Genomic DNA, 23887 nt, shown 5'->3' on the forward strand with positions numbered 1-23887 from the left:
AGACGCTCGGGGTTTGCTCCATGTGCCCTTGGAGCAACACCTCTGCGGGGCTGGGGAGCGCAGGGCCCCCTCTCCAGCCCTTCAGATGTCACTTTGTCACCACGTCAGCTGCTATTTCGGAGGGACAGAGCTGGCACCCTCCCAGAGCGCTGCCAGCCATTGCAGTCCCCGTCACAAGAGCTTAGCCCGGTGGCCTCATATTTTGGGTCATCATTTCCTAATGCATGGAGTGCTGCATCCCCAAACAGGCAGCAAGAAATCAAAGTGTATAAAGCAACGTGAGGGAAACAACCAGGCAATAAAGGCCGTGCGGGAAGGTTACAGGAGGATTAACCAGGCAGCTCCCTGAGGAGAAAGGAGGTTTTATCGCAGCTGAGATATGTGCCGGGAGGACAGCAGGGGACAGTAGCATGGATGCAACCACCTCCTGTCATCAGCGAGGTGCAATTAGGCAGGGGCAGGCTAATTTGTTTGCAGAGGAAGCAGCTGAACAGTAATGGGGCATCTCCAGGTTAACAAGGCTGCCTTGGTCCCGAGCTAATCCCAGGCTGGGGAGCTCACAAAGCCTCTGAGGGTGACGTGGAGACACCAAGGGACATCTCTCTGCTGGGATGGGAGAGGGCCCTGGCTCTCTCTGGAAGGACCCAGCACGTTTGCACTGTGCTGGGCTCCTGGGCTCATCCTGAAAGGTGCTGCAGCATTTCTGAGACAAGTAGAAGCCTGTGTCCCTGTGGGTGGTGTGAGGATGGGGGCACTCAGCCTGCAGCTGCCCAGGTGAAAAAGACAAGAAAAAAACCTGGAAACACCTGATGCCCAGCAGCTCCTTTCCTGTGGGGGGGAGCTGTAAGCCAGAGAGCTGCTGGTCCCCATGGCCTCTGCACGAGCAGCACCCTTTGGGCTGAGGCAGGCAGCCAGGAAAGCAAGCTGCCTTTGCAGCGAGGACTCCAAATACCCAGCACACTTCCCGAGCTGCTGTGCCTGAGCGATTCACTCAGCGGATTTGTTGGGCACTGGCGTCCCTGTTGTCTGTGTGATTACAGCTCATTTGAGAGCATCGCCCTCCCCGCGAGGAGTTTAACTTTTCCAGAGGCACCACATAAATCCCCTCCCTGTTGCTGCCTCCTCTCCAGCCTCTGCCCTGGCTTTTTCGGCACACCCATGCCTCGGTTCAGCATCACATCACTCGAGGCATCTCTTGTCACTGCTGTGACAGCAGCAGGGCTCCCAGGGGTGCGGAGCAGCCGGCGTCTTCTCCCAGGGGTGCAGGCACCGCCACCACGGCAGCACAGAGCAGCCCCACGCGGGACAGGGGATGTGCTGCCATGGTTTAAAAGCGGGATGGGAGATCACAGCCTCCTGTGGCCCCCAGGCAAAGGGGGGCGTTGGGAGCCCTGGGTTTTGGGGAGCAGGCACTCAGCAGCGAGCTCAACACTGGCATGAGAGCTCTCAGGACTGTGAGGTCCTTCCTGCACCGAGGGCGACTGAAGCAGGGCTGCACCACCAGGCTCGTTTCGTTCTGCTGCGGGAGCCGCTCGGTGGAGGAAGCGAGCAGGGAAGAAGGGGAACAAACCCACGGCTTCCCAGCAAGGAGCGTGGTTTAGTGCGTTCACGGCAGGGAAGGGAAGATGATCCGGTCCCCTGTGCCATTTCCCAAGCACAGTGCATCTGTCACATCCTGTGATGGAGAGTATCATCGCTGACTGTCCTCTGCTCCCTCTCTCCACCACTGCAGCCTCGGTCAGCCTGAGCCCAGCAGGGAAATGAGGACATTACAACACTCCCCACCAAAGGGAAGCTCTTGAAACAGCAAGAGAACAGGGCACCAAGACCTTGCTGGGGGAAGATTGCTCCCCGTTAAGTGGGAGAAACAGAAAGGGCATGTTTGTGAACTGGTGTGGGGTTAGATGCAGCCCTGCAGGGGAGCACAAAATACTCAGGCTTTCTTGAAAGTCTGCAGAAATGGAGTGACTGCTCCTAAGCAGGACCTTCACAGAAATTGTGGTTGTATCTGTTTTCCTCTTTATCCTCAGCACATTGCACTGGCCCCCACACGGCACTGAGAGAGCAGAGCGTCAGCTGAGCTAACTGCTGTGAGCAGTGAAGTTGTGCAGCCCAAATCTCCAGGGCTGGGGGGAAGGAAAGAGAAACTGGGGCTGGTGCCCCAAGAGGTGGCAGCACCCAAGGGCCCAAGGCTGCACAGCCCGGGGGGAGGCTGTGAAACGGTGGCTGCAGCTCCACCAGGCACTGCAGAAGGCAACTCACACAAGAACGAAATGGCTTTCAAGCAACTGCTTTGTGCCGAAAGACACCGTGCTACGGCCTTCCCAGGTGCCACCCCACAACAGCCCTGCAGACGGGGGGCTTCAGTTCCCCTTGGGGGAAACGCAGCGGTTCCTGCTTCCAGCCCAGTGCATTCAGCCGGGCTCTGCCAGCTAGCCAGGGGCCAGCAGCAGCACGGCTGAGGCTTGGAGGATGAAGGCAAGCACGAGGCTCGGTGGCACAGGGCTTGGCGACACCAAGGGAAGCAGCTTGGATCAGAGCCACCTGAATTACGGGAGCGGAGATCTCAGCAGGCAGAGCTGAGGCCCGAGAGCCACCGAGTGGCCGTGCCCATCAGCTGCAGGCAGGCATTCCCACCTGGCTGGGTGCAGCTGCTGTGGGCAATGCTCAACCCGACAACCCAAAGGACAGCACAGGGCAGCTCTGCTCCCTTTTTCACACATCCGTGGTGCAGGGTGGGTGCAGACAACACCACAGCACGGAGGGCAAACGCCCAGCACCCAGCAGCACGGAGCACAGCGCACCCACACACGCGACCTCGTTCATCCCGCAGCCAGGTCCTGGAGGAACTGAGGAACCCACAAAACCCACACAGCTCATGTTGTCCCCTTCATTTTGCTACACAGTGTAAGTACAGAATCGTAAGCTTTATTTTCCTATTGGCCAGCAACTTAAACTGGGTTAAAAAAAAAAAAAAAAAAAAAGCAATGAATATTATTACACAGAGAAAAAGTATAAAACGACTCAGTGGACACAAGCCAACTTGCTGTTCCTATCTCATTCTTCCCGGCCTCTCCCAACCCTGTACAACGTATTTCAAGGGAACAGGCAAAGGCAGCTAAGAAGATATGCTTAAGAAACTAGAAATATTGCTTCAAGCAACATGCTCAATATTTTCCTCGTAGTTAGTAGTCAATACTTGTCAGGAACCTGAATATAAAACAAGAAATAATTTAGAGGTTTCTCCTTTAGATCATTACACAATAATTTAGATTTCTTTCCCCTCTTTCCTGCTGCTGTGGGACCAAGGATCCAGCTCAGCTCCTCCGCCTCTCTTTTTGCATTAGTGTTAAGGATTATTTCACGGTGCCGATGTTGATGGGGGAGTTTCAGATTTACCTGCTCAGAATTTTAACTTGTCACCCTTTGCACACACACACCCCCCCCCCGGCAGGAGCCAGTCCTGGATTTCTGCTCTGTGAATCAAAACCCCCACAACGCTGCAAGCCCCTTTAGGGCTCTGGGTGACTTTGCAGGTGTTAACTGCCTGCTGCCAAGGGACAGGGCACCACCAAAAGGCCAGGAGAGTGAATAAATTACTTAGCTCATAAAAGGGCTTGTCTTCAGTGCCTAGAAACCTCAAATCCGTGCAGCCCTTTCTGCTTCAGGGTTGTACCAGGCCTACTGGGATGGTGAAAACAAGATTCCCGATGAGAACCCTTTCCAGGACAATTAGGAAGAAAACAACCCAACCCCCTGGGACAGGAGAGACACAGAAGATCCTATGAATTCAGGCTGGCATGACAGTGGCACTAAGTCAATGGCAACAGTCATGTCAGTGTCCTGTATGTATCCAGGATCCCAGTGCAGAAATAATAGTTAATTAAATCTATTTAATTAATCAGACAGTTAAACCCAGCACTATTTACCAAATGCACTGGGGCGACTGGGTGAAGCTGACTCTAATGGTTACTGCTGGGATGGTCTGGAAAGCTGGCTTCTAGATCTCATTAAAGCCAGAAAACCCTCATCTGATTAATGAGCTCCTTGGAGGCTGCTACAACATTTGTATATATTCATTTCCCACCCAAGAGAGAACAAGCCTGGAGGTTTTAATTAGACTGTCGAGCCCGGGGTGTGCCTCAACATGCAAGAGATGTGGTAAGGTCTTTGCAGGAACCAAACAGGCCAAGTGGTAGGGAGACACCTCGGCTCCACAGGCAGACCAGCTCTTCACCAAACCTCAGCAGGGGGTAGGCAAGAAACAACCGAGAGTTTTCTCATTCACACTGGAAGCCACTACCTAAACCAGACCAGACCTAAAAGAATTAGAAAGTAGCCAAATGTCTTTGATCTAGAACCCAAGGAGGCAGCAGGCTTCTCGTGGTTCCCGATGGCACTGTGTTGCAGGGAAGCTTCAAGGAAGAGAAGGAAGGATTGCTGAGAAATCCTAAGGCACCCACGTTGTGGCAGCATTGGAGTCGTGACAAGATTTCAGCCGCACCAAGTTGTGTTCCCGAGCAGCAGAGAGCACAGTTCCTGCAGCAAGCTACCAGGCATGCATCCTCTCATAGGGAGACCAGCTGTGTTAGGACTTCAGTGCACACGCAGAGCGGGAGAGAGAAATCTCTGCTGCATGAGAGACTCAGCTCTGGCTCCAGCCCAGCGCAGGAACATCATCTGTCCTCACAGTCAATGCCCGGTGCTGCTGAGCCACTTCTCAGAGAGTAAATTGTGACTCTTGCGTAGCATCCCGATACCTTCGTGTATGCTCAGGAAGAGCCCCGGGAGAAATGGCCCTAGATAAATCTTGCTTTGTAGTTATAATCAAGGGACTGTTGCTAAAGCTTCCAGCAGAAGACCCACAGCTCTTGCTTCTTGCCAATGAAGAGGCCTCGCTGAACTCCCGGCTGCCTTTACACAACGAGGAGGGCGACCTTCCCCTGAAGGGGCAGGTAAGGCTGTTGGAGAGGCATTTAAGGGTAGAGCCAAGTCCTCAGGTTGCAGACTCTTCTGTGGTGATGGTGGAGGGTAGTGAGGTTGGCAGGCACTAAGGGAGTGGCAGAGGGGGAGCTGACGGAGTTCCCACAGCTATTAATATGGTTCCGGCTTCAAACTCCTGTACAAGCAGCAGGTGAAAATCATCCCAAAGATCTACAGGGTAGAAGGAGGAGAGAGGAACACATGAGAAAACAGAATGGATGTAGTGGAGGCAGCAACTTGCAAACAGTCTGGCCCCAGACTGGAGTGGCAAACTAGCTCTGGCCTGGGGATACAGCTCTCCAGCTTGCAATGAACAGGAGAGAACATAATCGGTGCTAATCCTCATAATTAATCACCAGCAGCTTCTCTAGAATGTAATTTGGCTACTTGCCAGGACAGAAAGGAAGACGAGCAGCTCCCAGACACATCTGCATCTGGAAGTACAGAATATTCTGGCTGCCTTCCCCCCCTAAAACAGAGTGGCAGCATCCATGTCCTACCCCCCTTGTCCTTCTCCTTCTCCCTGATCGTTCGCCGACCCTCAGTGCCACTCCTCAGTACCACAAAGCCAGGGGAGGAACTTTGGGTTACTTAACAAGAGCTAATGAACGGGGGTAGGGAGCTCCTCCAGCTCTTTAGCTGCACGGGCAATCATGGCACATCCCCACAAGAGGTCTCTCTCAGGCTGCCAAAGCACCAGCCACGGCCAGCACTACATTTCTCACAGGCCTGGAGCAGAAATCTGTCTCCCCAGAGCCAGAAGTATCACGGACAGGCAGAAGAGGCTCTTGCTTTGGAGGTAGTGAATCTTGGGGGTCACTGAAGTACCTGGCAACTTCTTACATGGCAACTTCTTTTTGCCAGGCAAGGAAAACCTGAAATGTTCAATTTTATTTTTTCTCCATCCCTCAGTTCCAGGGTTCCTTTAACCTCAGCCCAGCAACCCCAAAACACGTGATCCTTTTACCTGCACACAAGCAATGCTGATCCCTACTGCACCGATGATTTTCAGATGCTCTTGAATGAAGTTTTCCAGCTTGGTAATACAACCGCTCTGCAAGGGGAGGGAGAAGGAGGGACAGGGAAAATCATCTTTAATTTAACCTTGTCTGTCTCCCTTTAAGACAGCAGTTGCAGCCCCTGAAAAGCAGTGTCTGTGAGCACCCCAATTCCTCCCACTGCTACTTCTGAGAGCCCTGAGTTTTAGCGTGGAGCTGGAAAGCCAGGCACTGCCTGCCTCGGCCTTTCACTTGCGCCCTTGGCTGGCAGCATGATCTTACCCTCCCAGTTTCAGGCCCAAGTTTTTGTTGTCATAAGGCAAAAAATAAAGCAGTAAGAGAATTTTCTGGAAGAGTTCCCTTTAAATAATTAAACTGTTTAATCTAATGAGGCAGGTTTTCCATGGTAACATCGGGGGATTTATTGTGTAGGCTGCAGCAGTGCCCCAAGGGTGCTGGGGGCCCTCCAGCCCCAGGAGTTTACACTGAACACAGACACCTACACACATGCAGAAAGGGAAGGAGCGAGCATGCAGCTCTCTGGGGAGGGGTGGCAAAGGCCTCCCATTTCCCATGCCTGTATTAGGTCGAGAGTCAGCCCCAGCTGCCCTGATCCAAAACAATTGCTCCTGCGTCCTGATCTGACCCTCTTCTACTACCCCAAAATAAAATCCGCTCTGAGCTCTGACTTAGACGCTGAGCTGCCTGGCTTAGTGGCAGATGTTGTTCACCCTCCTAACTTCCGAGCCATGCTCAAAGCACAGACTCTGAGAAGAAATACCTGCTCTGAAGGGGCCATCTCTTCACCCACAGCCCTCCTCAGCTGTAGGGAGCAGCTACTCAGCTCCTCTGGGATTCAATTTGCTTCTTCTGGAAGAGAAACAAGCCCCTCCTGCCCAGCTCCAGCCTCTTTTCAGTCCTGACCGGAGACCACTGGAACTGGCCTTGTCACGTTCAGGGAGCAGAACTATCTCCGTTTGCCCCTGCCCAAGTAGCAGCTGTACCAAATGGAGGGCTCAAACCCAGGACTCCTGCCAGAAGCAACAACCTCTCCCAATCCCCCGTCCCCAGCATACTCTGTAATAACCAATATAAAATCTACTATTTTTCTCTTTATCTAATAAAGCAGTGCAGAACATCTCTTTGCTTTCTTTCCCAATTCCCAAAGTCTCTGTTCTGCTGCCTTTGCAATCCTCTCTTACAAATTAGGTTCCCTGCAAAAGCCAAAGCAGTCCTGAGACAGATTTGAAATATCTTCCTTGCCCAGCCCACAGCCCCGCCTGTGAAATGCAGACCATTTATCCCATGCCATATTTACTGGCCATTGGCTCTGATCCCACGCTGGCAGCCATGAAGACACATTTCTGTAAGAGCAGCCTGCATGCAGGAACCCAGACACTCTGACTCCTCTATTTTATTTTTTCTCTTCCCTGAAACTTTTCAGACTGAGCCTGGAAGGCTGAATGCTCAACTAGAGAAATAAATCACCAACGTGGAGCATCAACCCAGCGCCCTCACTTCCAGCCCACCACCTTCGCGTACTTTGTGACAGGAGGCTCTGAAGCCCCTTTTGATTTTTACCTCTTTGTAGATGTTGGAAGGATGGTCCCTTCGGCCACACAGGTCGGTTATTGTCTTACAGCAGCTGTCTGGGACTTTCCGTCCACTGGCCTCGGAGGACCTGATCCACACGCTGTCAGCCCAGTCCGTGTAGTTGTTGCTCCCACAGCACTTGAACTGCCAGCACACAGAGGACAGGCTGAGCCCACGAGCACCGCAGCCTCCTCCTCCCTCCAGCCTCCCCACATCAAGCCCTGGGCTTCATCCTCCTTCGTAGGAGACTTTGCTGGAGCCTCCAACAATCTCACTGGCATGGGTTCTTCTAGACTGCTGTAATTATCAGCAACCTTTGTTTTAAAAATTGCCCAAATGGCCATTAATAGCAGCTGCATCCCTCTTTCAGTAGCTGTGACTTTTTGTTACTGCTGGGATGCAACCAGAGGGCACCTGCAGCTGCCTCAGCTCCTAACTACCCAGCTGGAGAGTGCCAGCAGTGGTAACAGGGCAAGTTTAATTACCAGTCACTGTCGCACACGCACCTGGTCACAGGGCATCGTGCACAGCAGCCCCACACTTTGAAACTGCTGCACCCGTGCCTGCCCACAAGCACCCTTTCTGCAAAAAAGCCTGTCAGACCTGTGACAGCCCTACCCTGAGCCAGCCCTGAGCCAGGCACAGCTAGCAACAGCAGCAGGAATGCTCTTCTTTCATTACATCTTGCTCTCTGGGGTACTGAAGAGCTTAATGAAAAATGTCAGCAATTTTTCCAAAGCTTTAATGTGGGAAGGCGAAACAGCTGTCAGAGTGACTTGGCAGCTCCAGTTCACTCTGGGAGCAATTCAGGTATAACTTACACCCTGCTGGGGGTCCGATTCAGAGGTTCCCCCATGCAATTCTGCTGGTAGTGCAGCCCAGGCCCTGCTCCGCACCCAGCCTGTCTTCAGGCAGAGGCAGCAGCCTGTATGCTGGGTACCAAGAGCTCACAACGCTTTTTGTGGGTTTGGTTTGAAGCCCTGCAATTCTCCCCAGCCCCAGCAATACCCACCTCCTGCTGCAGTTTGTCCACTGCGCCGGTAACGCTCTCTTCTCCCTCCTTGCGGTACTTCTGGGTCATGGTGTTCTTCAGGTTTTGCTTCAGCTCCATACTCAGCTGGACAGAAGAGACAAGTGGGATAAGATCACCAGGCAAGCTCAGCACCCCCAGAGAGACCCAGAGCCCTGCACGTTTCATTGCCTCTGCTCCAGGAGAACAGAAAGCCTCACAGAAGCTACAGCTTCCTTCGAGGTCATCCTCACAGGTCGGACTGGACTGGTTTCCAGCAGGCACGTGAGCTTATTTCCAGTTGATTAAAGACCATGCCTCCATTTTTGTGACTGGAAGGAAGTGCCTCTGGGACAAATTTCAGCCTGTGCTACACATCACCACACAGGTCCTCACCTCGCATATGCAAGAGATTGCCAAGACATGCTTGCATCAGAACAGAACACAAAACTGTGCCTGCTTGAATACAAACATGTCCATGAGATCCACATGCAGCCTTCTGTCTCTGAAGCTTGTGACAAAATACTAAAACCCAATCTGTCTATTCAGGAGCAGGAAGAAAGAGTCCTGGGCACACTGGACTGAAGCCATACAGTCCGAATAGCTCTCGCATCGACATCAAAAAGGATGGCACGGGAGGGGATTAAGGATGTGATTGCAAGAGTATTCCAAGGCATTGCTTGATAACGGTGACAAATTTGTAAAGCCAGACAGATGAAGTCTGATTTATTTTTTTTTAAGTGCATCATTTATTAAAACACTCTTGTCATAAACCACTGGCATGTTCAGGGGATTGGATTCAAACATTTCTTCCTGTGGAGGCTCTTAATCTAGCTAAATTCTTCTTTACAGAGATAGCTTCTCTATACACCTTTTGTTCTATACGGTAAGTAGTAAATGAAAGGTCAGGCATCTCGTTATGCTGAACTGGGCAAAATACAGTCTGCAGTTTATTTTCCTTTGGATACACTGTTTTTTCCAACCCCATGTGTCAAGTGGGGACAACACCTACCTCACAGAGATGATATGAGGCTTCATTCATTAACATTTGCAAAATGCTTTGAGATCCTGGGCTGGGAAGCTCTACAGAAGTGCAAAGGACTTAATGTAATAAAGAGAAAGCGAGAGGTTTAGCAGCTGGAAGGCATCAGAAGCAAATAAAGAGGAGAGTCCATTAGCAGAATTATTACTTGGGAGAAAAGTGGTTACCTGCAGGCTCACAGGGAAGAACTGCAGCATGGAACAGAAACAACAAAAGAAAGGGAGTTTAGACACACACAAACGCAAGCCTTAGATACCAAAGCAAGGGCTAAAATAAAAACAGTGGCAAACAGCAAGCAGCCTGCAACCAGGAAAAAAGAGGCATTTGTCAGCCAGAGGGCAAGGGGAAAGTACAGCTATTGATCAGAGATGCCCCTGAGTGAATTAAAGCACTCAAGGCAACAGCTCTGAATATGTCATCCCTTATTTCAGCCTAACAAGGAGAATCAGCTCCTCTTCATCCTTTGGCATACATGAACCTAGTGACCTAGCACAGATAGGCCCTGGCTTCCTGCCATGCTCCCAGGATTGATCTTTCCCAGTTAAATACGTACACCTGCTCCACTGCTCCCTCTTGGTTACCATCGAACAAGCAAACCTACAGCTCTCTTTTGCTTCTCACAAAGTGCCAGTGCCCATTTTGTGACGCAAAGCACCAAAATAAAAAGGCAAGGAGCCTAACAGCGAAGCCAGTAGGATGGGATGTCCAGCTGCTTTTCAGACAGCCACTTGACAACAATCCTAATTCACCCTTTCCAATCAATTTCCAGACATGAGAGCAATTTCCCAGGCTGCTTGTGTCCTGGTGGCTAAACCCCCTTTGAAACCAAACCGATGATTTAAGCTTCTGCAACTGCAACGCTGCCAAGTCAGAAGTGCAGCTGCTGGGAGTCCATGCTGTTCCCCAGCCCCTCAGCTGGGCTGGTGCAGTAAAGCTCTCCAAAACTTCATGACCCGAAAGGACCTAGCAGCTGGACCACCTCTGCCAGCTCAGGAAGGAGCTGAGCAGCAAGGCCGAGCAGCCTCCCAGGTATAACCATGACTACTGTGTCAGAAGCAGTAAATAACCCAAGATCTTATTTTGTGTGGGGTGGTGAGTGAGTACAGACAGGCAGAAAGATGAACCTCAGTCAGACCCTAGGTCCCAAGCCTCCAAGCCCAATTCTGGCTGGAGAAATGTGACAATGATCAGCTGTTTTCTGTCCCTGGTTTGAGGCTCCATGACCTGTGCCCACTCACCTGCTGGTAGTAGATATAAGCCAGGATTCCAGCAATGATCTCCAGGAGAAAGATGCACAGCAACAATATGAAGTACTGTAAAACAACAGGAGAAGCAGGACGTTAGAACAGAACATGAAGAGAAGCTTGGAACTGGCTTATCACTAGCTGGCAAAATGCACGACACCGTCTTTGTTGGTACTTTTCTGCAGGAGCTCTCAAAGGCACCGGTTGGGACTAGGACCTCAACATGGTGGAAAGGCAACAATCCTACAGGTGAAAAGAAAACCAAAGAAAACTGAGAAAAGGAAACCAAACACACAGTAACTGAAGACAAGCAGAAGCAAGCACGGGTTGAACTCGCACAGCCAGAGGGATGCAGAGAATGGAAAAGTGCAGGCAACTGAGATAAGATCACTGGACAGAAGAGTGTGGTTGCTGGATAACCTGCTGAATACATTCAATGTCACAGAAAATATCTGCTTCAGACATCAGTACAAAAAAATCTGGAACTTCTGCTTGTTTTGATACTGTTTAGGGCACTTCATTAAGTTACTATGGAGAAACACACGTTACAATGGTGATTCAGTAAGCCAACAAAGGGCCCATTTCACCAAGGACAGAGCAGACCAAGTAAGCACAAGCTTAAACCACGGATTTGTGTTCCAAGTGACCTCTGTGGGACTCAAGCACCGGCTGAAGTGCACTATCGAAGTGGATGGATTTATACTAGAACAAGGCAGTTACTTTACAGATCCAGGCTGTTCTATGGCTGCCACTAAATTCATCATTTTGTAGATGAAGCTAAAGGGGCACCAGTTCCAGCCATAACGAGGACCTCGTGTGAAGTCCCTGCAAGACTTGTCCCGCTCAGGACAGACCAAACAACACATCTCCCATTTTGTTTTACCCCTGAGCTTAGGAAATGGCTCTTCCCAAGGGGTGAAGCAAACAGCCCCCTGTAAGTGTGGCTAGGCGTGAAACCGTCTCTCCCCAGCAGACAGAAAGGCAGCCAAGTGCTGCTCACAGCAAGGTGGATTTCTGTCACACAAGGGTTACTCTCCGCACTGCGCGCCCTCTTCGCCTGGTGGAGGCAGGTATTTCCGAGCTCCTTTGAGGGAGTGAAACAACAGACACAGGCACAAACGCAGCTCAGGTTTCCTCTTTCACCCCTGCTGGGATTCCGCAGCTGCAGAGGAAGGCCAGCTGGGTTTTATCTGCAGGCCAGGCTTTAATCTGAGCACACAATCTCGAGCTTTCACTCCCCAGCCCCGCTCTGCCCCGGCTGAGCACTGGAAGTCTCCGCATAGCCTTGTACAAGGTACCCATTCATACCAGGGCAATGAGTCACCCCGCAGCCTGTGGGACAGCTCAGGGCTGCTCCCGGCGCTCACAGGAGGCTGGAAGGGGCAAGAAAGGATCGGGGTGCTTTGTCACAAAGGCCTCCTTTCTTTTGTTGGGCCACGGTTATGCCCTCCTGCCCTGACATCATCCCTCTGCCACGGAAGGAGGGCGGCAGGGTGCTGAGCACCACCAATGAACTGCAAAGCTTCTTTCAGATATTCCTCCCCACGCCGTGTCGTCATGTCAGTGGCATTCAGGTGGAGCCGAGCCGGCACCACAGCTCAGCTCATCCTGCGGGCTTCCCCTGGATGGGAACAAACGCATATCCAGCGGGCCTTAGGGAATTTGAGTCATGAGGCCCCTGTAAACCCTTGTGAGGGAGGGCAGTGCATCTGCCACCCACGCATCCAACCTGCCTCTGCTGATACGCCGCATCATTAGCCTTATCTCAGCCCCGTCTCTCCCCTGGGGCCCCTTTCAGGTATCTATTACACCGTGTCATGCTGACATAAGGGAGCAGCAGCTTTCACTCCGGGGACACACACACAGCACAGGGCTGCTCGCCCTGCTCTTCACCAGGAATCACAGGGCTTTCCTTGCCAAGGGCTGCTCTGAGAGGAGAGGTACGCCTGCTCTGCTGCAGGGACATGCCCCGCTCCCTCCCCAAGAAGCTGGGAAGCCAGGAAGGGATGGGGGATTGCCCAAAGGCCTGTGGTAGACATGGCTGGAACCTGGTTTTTGCCTAGCCAAGACTGTTGAAATGGCTCTCTTGAGTGCAGGGCAGCAGATTTGGCATCTGAGCTGAAGTCTGAGCAGGCCTGAAGATCACTGCTGCCTCTGCCACCTGGAAAACATCAGCGTGAGAAACACCACATCTGCTGCCCGAGCCTCAAGGCAGCACCTGGCTGAGGAGGGACACAGGGAAGAAAAATGAGCAATGACAAAGATGTAGCACAGCTGCGAGTGATGAGTAACGAAATCCTCCAGAAAGTTTTAAGTGAGCCCTTAAAACTCTGAGTTGGGTAGAAAGGCAGCTAACAAAATCCCAGGCTGCTGAGGCTCCAGCAGAACAATGAACCAACAACCAGACACACATTTCCTTCCCAAACAGCAGCCAGAGCTGTCAATTGATTTTAAAAGCACTGAGGAGGCACTGGGGAGAGGAGAGCCACTTACAGCTCTCCCTCCCGTATTGACACGGGCTGCTGGTACCGAGAGAAATTGGGACAGGCTGGCACAGCCCCCGGGGCGCTGAGCGTGAGGCTGTCAGGACTGCTGTCTGAGCTCAGAGCTGGCACAGGCCCCCAGCCAGGCTCACCCAGCCCTGGCAAGCACGGCCCTAATTCTTGTGCACATTACTCACTGGCAACCAGAGCAGAGCGCGAGCACCAGGAGACAATGGGCCTGTCAGAGACAATAGGCCTGTCGCGACCAGCCACTCTGAAAGGCTGTGGTGTGAGGACTCAGAGTGACCTTTTGTTCTCGAGAGACAAGTATTAGTTTTCTGGGGCAGAATAACAAAGAAAACCCCACCGGATTTTCATCTGTAGCTTCTGGCTGAGGCAAAAAAAAAAAAGACAAAGGGGAATCTCTGGCATGGAAAGTAAGCAAAAGGCCAAAATGGACTGCTGCAGACCAGGAGCCCAACGAACAAGCACCAGCAAAGCACTCCCTGTGTCCTTCTCCATGTTCTATTTTCCATTCCTGGCTCTACTGTGCCTCTCACAGGGATTATTGAGCCTTCAGAGCAGTGGTACAAGTGTCAGGATTTCTCATGGCTCTTCTTTCTGCTCCTCTTCCAAACTACAGAGGGGAAATGGGATGGTCAGGTGAACATGGACGTGCACAGCTGAAGGAGCTGGTGAAGGGTTACTGCAGCACCCGCTCATTACTGTGAAACCAGAGTCACCAACTGTTACTTCAGTCACTGTGCTCACCACCGTAGCTCAGCTACTAAAGAGTGCTGCACACTCCAGACTGAGGAGATTTGTGAGGAAGGAAGCAGAACAGAAACCCTAGGGCTGGTAAAAACTTTGTGTAGGTGGGTGAGCAGGGAGCCAAGGAAGTAACACAAGGAAGGGCATAAAAAAGAACCAGATTATCAAACCGTTATGATTTTTTTGAGGAAGTGAAAATAAAAACGTGGGTTTTTTTTTTGCCACTACAGAAAATTTTCAATGAATACTTTCTTATTTTTGGCAACCCAATGAAAAAAAGATGTTAATTTTGTTTGAGCCCAGTGTCATTAAAGTCAGTTTTCTTACAGGTCCCTCATACTTCCCTTTTCTTTTGGAAAATGGGAAGAGAATATGGGACAGGCAGGGAAGAAGGAAGAGACAAAAGCCACACTATTTGAAATTGGCCAAATCCAGACAGACTTTCTCACATACAGTATAGACATCGTGGCTTTGTACTCCTGGAGCACATAGTGGTAAATGCATTCCTTGGTTTGACGAAAGGAAAGGCTCTGGCAGTAGGCCCCGCCACCTGTGACAAAGGCAGCAGTGCCATTAGGAGCTGGAAACCTGAGTGGCATTTGCTCTAGGACAAACAAATAGGGTTAGTGAAGAACATGACCAAGATGTTTCCTCACCCTCACAGCATTGTTCAAGAGAAAACAAGGAGAACCTTTCACCCCAGCCCCCAAAAGCAAAACTTACCACTCTGAGCAGATTCCGACGCTCTTTGAAGGTGGCGCAGCAGCCAAGGATGCCGGTAACCATCACAACCACCCCTGCCACCACCAGAATATAAGCTGTTGCTGAATACGTGCTGGAGGAGAGCAAGCTGATGTAGTCACTCTTCTCAGCCAGGGTCCAGGTGCCCACTGCCATCACCGCCCCACCAGCCAGCTGGGTAAAAACAGAGGCAAGAGAATGAGGGGCATCCAGCGCATGAACTTCCTCGCCTCCAGAAGCGACGGAGATATCAGAACGTGCCCCAGCTCTGCAAGCTGAGCCAAAGACAACCCACCCCAAAGGAAGGACCCCCAGAGGTCTCCCTGGGATGGCAAGCAGTGCCCTGGCAAGGGCAGAGCTTCAGGGAGGCCAGTTGTGCACCCCAGGCAGGAGGAGGAGGTGCAAGCTACCTGGAGCACTTGCCCATGCACAGACCTTCCCAATCAGAGCTACACTGTTCTGGCCAAACATGAAAAGGTGACACAGCTTTCCGGGTGCAACCTACCAGCAAGCTTTCCACTGCTCAGCAAGGAACAATATTGACCTCCACTAAATGACAGCTGTGCCCCACAGCTCTTTCATACATTATACATCTACGCTGTAAGCAGGCAAGGAGCTTTGAGCCCAGCTGGTTAAACTCTGACCCTTGCAGGGAGTGAAGACGGAGAAACCAACCCAACTGGTAGCAGTTCTTTTCTCTCTTTGCAAGCGTCATGTTTTTGGAGGGTTTTATGTCCCTTCTGGTGAGCTCAGCCCATTCTACAAACGCTAGCTAGCTGAGAAGACAGCAGGGAGATGGTATTTTTCAGGCATTATTTTCCATACTTTGTAAGGAGACCTATGAACAGTCAGAGGCCCCGGTGTCACTCCACAACTTATGCAGCTTGGGCTGGCAACCCCAAGGGATGGGATTTCATCCCTCCAAAAGAAGTGTGGGTTCCACTGATGCCAGAGCTTTTTGCCAAAGACTTCAAAGCCAATGATTCTGCACTCTTGCCACCAAAACTGCAGCGCCTCTGAAACAGGCTGAAGCTTCTTACCCAGAAAAAGAAGTTGAAGATGAAGAGCAAGTACTTGAGACAGATGGTCCCGCATGTTTCCTTCTTTTCAGTGTACTCACGCATCTTTCTGGCTTAGATAGCTCCTGGAAAGACAAAAAAAAAAGTTTGAGAAGCCAGTCAGTCATCGTGCCCCTCCTCCCAAAAGGGCAGCGTTATTCTCCTTCTGCACAGACCTCACACTCCCAGCCTTCAGCTGAACTAACACGGCGAGCGAGCCATTCCAGTGACTCCAGGGCTGCTGGGCAGTGCTCACTCAGATGAAGAGCTCTTGCATCCATCCGAGTGACCCACACAGCACGAGCCCGCACAGAGTGTGAAAGAGAGGCAGATGGTACCAGCATGTGGCCTTCCTGTGCTGCCGTCCTCCTCCTTCTGTCTCCCCGTTCTGCTGTCACTTCTGGAGATTCATTTTGCTTAAGATTAATACTTGTGGGGGCAGGATCGGACCTACTGTGGTGCAAACCCAGCACTTGCTGAGACCAAGCCAAAACCACGGCTGGGTCTTTAGCAATTCTGATCACGGTTACTGTAAGGAAGTTCACTGTAGTCCATGCTCACCTCCTCCTACTCACAGTGAATGAAATCCAGAGCTGTCACCCAGCACCGGGCTGGCTGCGGCATCGCACTGCTACTTCTGAAGGGGGGCACAGAAACTCTGCCTTTGGCATTTACGGAATAATCCGTCTCCAAAGAATTTCCTTTCCTCATGGACGCTCGTTATAATTGCCTTAAATAGATCCCCCTCTAAGCTCTGGGTATTTTTAATCTTTACGACTGTAACTGGGAATGTTCTTGATACCCACCCAAACGCCCCATCCTCCCTGAACCCCGGCACTATGCTGGGGTAACAAATCCCCATCCTCACCCTGCTCGTTTCTCACAGCCCTGCCCAGCAGCCAGCGGTCTCCTAGGGTACTGCTCCTGGCTGCTAAAGAGGCAGCAACACAGCCACCGGCCTCAGGGGAGCTGACAGCACAAAACACCCCCGCAGGTACCAAACCACCCCGCGTCCGTGGTGGGTCAGTCCCCAGCAAAGCGTTAGGGAGCTGCTGTGCTCTGAGCTGGTTTCGCATAAGGAGGGCTGCAGCAAGCACAGCTCCACATCACGTCGCTGTCTCCTGTCGATGCAAAAACAAATAAATAAAAAAGCAAAGCTCCCCACTGCCTGAGTGGGCAGCCAGGACAAAGGCACCACCCAGAGCATCCCTGTCAGCTCTGTGAAGTTTGAAGAAATACAAGCGAATCCTCACCACCTCTCCCTTCCCAAGAGCTGCGTTCAAACCAAAAAACCATCCTCTTCCTCCCCTCCCAGCCAGCAGGGAACGATACCAACATGTTGCTTTCTCTCTTTTTGAAGACCCTGCACCCTTATCAGTGAAAGGCTGTCCTGGACCAGACAGCTCCCTGGGAGCAGGCAGGCACAGAGCCGGGCTCAGCTGGAGCCCCCTGCCGCGTTCCTAACATCTGGCTGCTGGGAGGAGCAGCTGCCAATTCTGCAGCACAATTGTATTTTCTCTGCAGGAGATTGGGTCCTTTTGCTTCACTCCAGCTCACTCAGAAACCCCAGGCAGGTCTGTGCTTTAGAAACTACTGAAGCTAGCAGGGGCGTGAGGCTGAGAATGTGCCCGGTGGCCCCACCTGTGCCCCCTCGCCCTCCCCAGGCAAACATTTTTCTCCAGGACGGTGTCTGACAAACCAGCTGGCAGCAGAAAGGGCTTCACTGGTGAAGAGAGCAGCTCTGAGCTGGTGGCACGCAGCAAGGCACATAACTCCCGGTCCTCTGCAAGGATCAGGAACTCCAGCAACGCTCCCGTTAATTACCACGTTGATTAATGACCGCGTTGCAGCACAGAAGCCTGGGGCAGGGGGAAGGAATGGATGCTGGTGGCACCGTGTGCTCTGAACGGACTTGTAGTGCTCAATGAGACGCTGCCTTGTTCATGAAAGGCGACAGATTTACAGCTCCCAGAGGCTCCTTTAGCCACGGAACAGGAACGGCAGCAGCCAGACAAGCTCCCACAGCAACGCACACCTGCACAGCCCCAAACAGGTACCCCTCAAAGTATACACCCCCCCAAAAAGAAGCCAGCACAGGTATTTTCATGTATCATCACACAGCAGGTGCTGGGCCCTAGTAAGGAACTTGCACCTCTTCCTGATCTGAGACCTCAGACACCCGACCGAGCAGCATCTCGCTCGGGGCGAGGACTGGGCAGGCTGACAGCTCGGGTTATGCTTGCAGGCAGATGACAGCCAGCCTGAAATTCGCCTCCACACTGTGGGTCCTGCTCCACCGAGCACTGCACACGGTGCCTTTCAGCTGCTGCGAGGAGAGGATCGATCTGCTTCCAGCACGCTGGCAGGGAACAGCGGCAGGCTTACAGGGTGCAGTGATTCACGCGGGGATGGCACCATGGATCAGAGAGCAACCAGGGCTGCCTCCTGTTTGGTCTATCCCTCCCAGCCCCGAGCAGAGCTGCTGGCTCTGGCTGCCCCCTTGCAAGCTCATTGACTCACCCAGCGAGCTGCTCCCTCACCGTGCTCTCCAGGTGACACTGGGTGCTGAGACGTGTCCCCAAAAAGCACAGCACCTTGGTAATCTCAGGGGTCCTCCAGGCCCTGTGCAGCGCTCAGAGGCATGGGCAGGGTCTCCTGGCCTCAGCCGTCCTGATAACAGACCCTCAGAAGTGATGTGGAGCACTCTCGAAAGCAGACAAGAGCAAGCAGCGTTAATTAACACGCACAGCTGCGCTCTGTTTCAAAACGCGGAGGCAAAGGTCCGTGCTGAATCACCCAGATCATTACCAACGAGCTCTCCAGTGAACAGAAAATGGTGAGGCTTGCCACAGGGGTGTATTTACAGATGCATAAAAACATATTAATTAGACATGAGCTTGATAACAGGAAATGTTTGTCTAATTGAAAAAGTGGCTAACAGACCAAAAGCACTTCCACAGCAAAGTCCATTTGCTCCAATCCAATAGACAGTAGCTTCATCAGGAAGCTACATTTAAAAAGAAATCAGGGGAAAGAACGCAGTGTAATTTAGTCACACAACAACAAGAGGTACTTTGACGTTTATTTGCCAGAAATCAAGAGCAAGTTCCTACTGTGCTCACACATCTCAACGTCAGTGTCAATGGGAAATAATGCTCTAAAACAAAATGCACAAAAGTGGGAGGAAAAAAAAAAAACACAAGGAAAAAACTCAGAGTGCCAGAAACCACACATAAAACAGAGAGAGGATTAGCTCAAAAACCTCGGGGCTGAACAGCTCGAATGCAATTCTCTGCTCTGCCATTGTGGTGGTTTTACCGTGCTGGGCAGCTAAACCCCACAACCGCTCTCTCACTCCCCCTCTTTTAGATGAGGAGGGGGCACTTTGAAAGTTAAACCCCTCCACGGCCTGATTTCCTTGGGCTCTCCCTTACTGACCCGACAGTAAGGCCGACAGTTCATCCTTAGGACAACAGGAACGCACCAGAAGCTGCGCACATCGCCTCCAGCTCTGGGTGCTGAGCTCCGTGCAGCACAAGCACCGCACAAGCGGCTGTTTGGCTGCTCTGAGACACCCCGAATCGCAGCGGCAGGGCTTGCTCTGCCATCCCACGCCAGGGCACTGCATTTTTACTCGCAGACCCAACGGCATATGCAGGCACGCACCTCCATCTCAGCTCTGCAAGCACGTGGCAGGCACACACGCACACTCCTGCTGGCGAGACATTCATTTAGTCATCGCAGACGCTGCTCGGCACCTCTGCCTCGACTTGCACAGGTACAGAGCTTAATTAAACAGCAAAGAAATCCGGGGCTGCAGGCTTTTTCTGCAGACCCTGCCCTAAAGCAGCATCTGATGGATGGTACAGAAACGATGCCAAAGCAAATGAAATAGCTCACAGGCCATTAAAAGCAACCATAAAGAAAAGAAAAAAGAAAAAAGTAACAAGTACATCAATACTTAAAAATAATGAATGATGGCAAGAAAAATAGTACCTGATGTGTCAGTGCTGTCTCTTTTATAGATAACTGTTATGAACTGGGGCAAAACAGAAGGTCCTGCACCTCACACTGCGCTCATCCCCATAACAAAGTGCCAGCAGTAAGCCAAGGAGAGGTGTAGCCCATCACACAAGATGGATGTGCTGAAGGAAATCCTGCTGCACCTCCACTGCTACAAAAGCGCAGCTCCCAGATGGCTGCAAATCCAATATTATCTGCCTCCTGCAAACCAGCCACCTCACGCAGCCTGCAGGCACGCTGCTGGCCTGGAGGGCAGGGTGCTGCTGCCCTGAAATCTGTCTGAGCGGGGTCAGGTAACTCTGGCAGCTCTGAGGAACAGCACAAACATGTGCTCCTCAGTGTGTGCAATGCAGCTGTGGGCCAGCAACCTACTGTCTTCAGCGAGCTGACTGAAGACCTCATTCTCCAGCAAGGCTACGCTCCAACTAATGACCTCTCCATCCAAGTTCCCTCTCTAAAAACAAAATTATTGCCACTGCTGCTTCACCTACCCGACGGAACAGCTTTAGAAAAGGCCTCCAGCTGCTTATCAACTCGCCAGCTCATCTCGCACAGCGCAGAGAACAGCAGGAAGCCATTAGATCAAACCTTCCCGCAGAGGAACTCCAAGGCTTTTAGTGAAGCACTCTGATTTACACAACCACTCAGTGCCATCACACACCCCAGGCTGCTGGCCAACAGGGGCTACAGCCTCGACACTGACCTCGCCTCACCGAAGCTCAGTGCAAATCTTCAGTTCTCTTCAAGTGCTTTTTTCCCACCCACTCTTCTGGCTGGCTCTGGTCCTCTGCTGGGTCTGGGAAAGCTGAAAAAGAGAGGAAGAGAGATGGAGAATCGTGAATTACGTGAAGGGTTATTATGGGAATCAATATGTGGTAAGATGCTTTGCCATGAAGTGCTCCTTTGAACAGGGAGCATATGGTTTCGGAGTATACCTTATGAATGCATCCCAGTGCCCCCCTCAAGGATGAGCAACAAGCTTCAGGAAGGTGCTTTCAGACCTAACAAGAGTTATTTCTCTACAGCCTTACCACATTCCTGGCGGGCAGCTAGGCTGCATGTGCCTGCTGCACTGGAAAACGGCCTCTAATTGTGGGCAGCAGGATGGAGAGGAGAAGCAAACAGCAATTCGTCTGCTAGCCTCTCTACCTGGATACCAAATTAATGATCTTTTGATCTACACCCTGACAGGAACTCACTTCACAGCCTAAGGCTTCAGGTCTTTCATCTGTTGCCCCTCTGGGAACGGAAGCAGTGATATTACCTGCCTTGCCTGGGTGGGATAATGAAGTGTTTGCAAACCAGCTGGGAAGAGAAGAAGGTTACTTGTTATCAGATCACACCACTCATAACCATTTTAACTTATGATTATCTTCAAGGGGAGCTTCCTGCAGGCCTTTTTCTGAAGCAGTACAGACAGCACACGTTCACTTCCCATCAGCTTGGTTTCCCCCTGCTGCCATTCCCTAGGAAAAGCAATGCTCTGGTAAAAGCTAGAAACATGCCAATGCACCTCACTCTGTAGCCTCTAGACCACGGGAAAATCTCTGGAGAGAAGCAGTGGAAATCCCAGCACTTGAGCCATTCAGAAATACAAGTCCTACAATCATAAGGTACAGACCCAGACGCGAGCCCAGGCTCCCCATGAGCAGCCCCCGTGCCCTACCATTTCTACATCTGCTTCATGCTGCTCCCTTTCAGTAGGGAAAACCGACCCGGGATGCAAAGCCAGCCCTTCGTCTTCCATTTCAGCACGCCGGAAGGTCACTGTACTCATGCCTTGAGGGTAAAGAGGGAGGCGGATCACAGGCAAAGCAGCTCCTTGTCAGGAATTTTCATTTATAATTGTGGGGGGACAGAGTCACAGAACAGATTTGTGTCCAGTCCCTCCTCCTCAACACGTACACCAGGCATATCTCACTCTGTTGAATGAGATTCCCCAGAGCTCAGCCTGCAAGCAGCCTGCACCTCCTCCCACTGTTGTCTAGAGGGATGGTGACCTGCTGCTTGGGGCAGGGAGTCCCGGCCGCCCTGCACAGCTCCTAGCACAGGAGGGCCTTATATTTTTTTTTATGTGCTTCATATACCTAAGGAGACACCTGCTCCTCAACACAGGAGCTGTCTCTCGGGAGAAGATCACTTGGCTGTTCCTCTCGTTTCTTTCAAGGCTGTACTCCATGAGGGAGGGAGTTACCGCCACAAAAATAGCAACGAGAGCAGTTCCAAACTCGGCACGGGTATTTATGATCAGCTCCACACCTGCGTGTTACAGGGCTTGGTGAGGGGGCAGCCAGGCCCAGGAGAGGGGACGGCTGGCTTCAAGGCTGTAGGAGATAAGAGGACCTCAGTGCAAAACCGATTTCATAACCATTAAAAAAAAAAAAAAAAAAAAAAAAAAAAAAAAAAAAAAAAGGAGAAAGAAAGAAATTGAGAAAGAAAAAGCAATCCAGCATGTTTGTGCTCTGGAGCTGTTGCACTACAAAGCCAACAAAACCCACTGGATAGGGCTATCTGGTCCTAGAAGAGCATCTACAGCTAGCCTCAGAAAGGCTGTGCAGGTCACTGCTCCCAGGACCTGATAACCTGGAGAAAAATTTAAAAATAAAAAAATAAAAAAAACAATCCCTCCAAATGCAGAGGCCCTGGCAGGAGCGGGAAGGCAGGCCAGAGAGCGGCACCCAGCGCGTGATTGATGGGAACTCCTCCTGCGCCCGACAACATCAGCTTGTGCCCAATAAGGCCCCCTTTATCCCGGCGGATCCCAAACACTTGACACTATTTATACACAGGAACCACTTCACCCGTCACTGAGCTGAGGAGAGGAACAATAACCCTCTTAGCTTCCTCGCGCCGAGAGCCAGCAGCGAGCGCCTGCTGCGTGCCCGCGGCGAGGGGAGCTCCCCGCACGGAGGGTCTGCCGGGCAAGGAGCAGCGGCTCAGGCAGCTCGGGGTGAGCCATGACAAGGCGAGCCGGGCTGCTGGAGTTACAAATTCTGGTCTCCCACCTCTGCTCGCGGTGCTTTGTTTTGTTTTCAAAAGCAGGGCTTTGTCTGCACCGGAGAATTTGCCAGTAGCGCTCGGCCACGTTTCTGAACAGAAGGGTTTGTGCAGAATCAGCTCTCCTCCTGATCCCTGCCTATTAATTACGCTGGCATTTTCGGCTCGTCTCTCAGAAGCAAAGCCACTGGGTCCTCGGTGTTTTCAGTGAGAACCTCCCCTCCCTGCAGCCACGCCGATGTAGGACTGACAGCGCTCGTTATAATCCTCCCAGCCCCCACGAAGCCAGGCGGGCAATTCTGTACACGAATTCAGAGTGATTTCCAAATAATGCCGTGATCATACCCATTTGTTCTCTCTATAAATAGGTGCGCTTTTCAAACAGGCTCAGTGCAAAGACTGACCCGAGGACATGTCCCACGCTGCAGCTAGCACGCGGTTGCTCAACACTTGGCTGCAGTCCCTTTGCAGAGCTGCTTTCAGTTTTATTCCCTGCAGATCTCAGCAGTGAGAGCGCAACCAGCTAAAAGCCAGTAGATTTTCTACCTACCCACAGTGTTGTCACCTTCACCTGATGGCTCACAAATGAATGCTTGAGTTTTAAATCCCACCAGCAAAAATCTGTTCAGCCCTTTTTGGTGGCTGGTGTCACCGCGGGGTAGGTTTCCAGCCTCTCAGTGAGATGAAGCTCAATAACCTCACAGCCTGAGAGGCCCTTTTCCTCCTCGAGGCAACTCACCAGAGAACATAGGTAGCACAATAGGAGCACAGAGAGACTTTTGGGGAAGTGGCTTCCCCAGTCAGACGGCACACTGGCAGCAGAGAAGAGCCGTGCATCTGCTCTCCTCGCATCTCCAGATCCATCCTCCACGCACCAAGCTGCTCTGTCCTCCAAGAGCTCTGCAGAACACGAAGCTGTAAAACACAAAGCCTCCCAGCTACCTG

The 23887-nt window shown here is 51.7% G+C and overlaps 1 protein-coding gene across 3 annotated transcripts in view; it reads right to left on the reverse strand.

The window, feature by feature from the left end:
- Positions 1 to 4091: 4091 nt before the first annotated feature.
- The window catches only part of CD151 (CD151 molecule (Raph blood group)), a 28634-nt gene continuing 8838 nt past the window's right edge, over positions 4092 to 23887 (reverse strand). For 2 of the 3 annotated variants that reach the window (XM_084521112.1, XM_084521113.1), the window contains exons 2-9: positions 20649 to 20750; positions 15905 to 16008; positions 14847 to 15038; positions 10864 to 10938; positions 8587 to 8691; positions 7563 to 7718; positions 5951 to 6037; positions 4092 to 5154 (exon numbers count right to left, since the gene is read on the reverse strand). In XM_084521112.1, the coding sequence (XP_084377238.1) occupies positions 5095 to 5154; positions 5951 to 6037; positions 7563 to 7718; positions 8587 to 8691; positions 10864 to 10938; positions 14847 to 15038; positions 15905 to 15988 (759 nt within the window). In that variant the 5' untranslated portion in view covers positions 15989 to 16008; positions 20649 to 20750 and the 3' untranslated portion in view covers positions 4092 to 5094. The remainder of the gene's footprint in view (positions 5155 to 5950; positions 6038 to 7562; positions 7719 to 8586; positions 8692 to 10863; positions 10939 to 14846; positions 15039 to 15904; positions 16009 to 20648; positions 20751 to 23887) is intronic. The other variant, XM_084521114.1, reaches the window with a different exon arrangement.

The sequence above is a fragment of the Aythya ferina genome (genome assembly GCF_964211825.1).
Source record: "Aythya ferina genome assembly, chromosome: 5".
NCBI classification, from domain to species: Eukaryota; Metazoa; Chordata; class Aves; order Anseriformes; family Anatidae; genus Aythya; species Aythya ferina.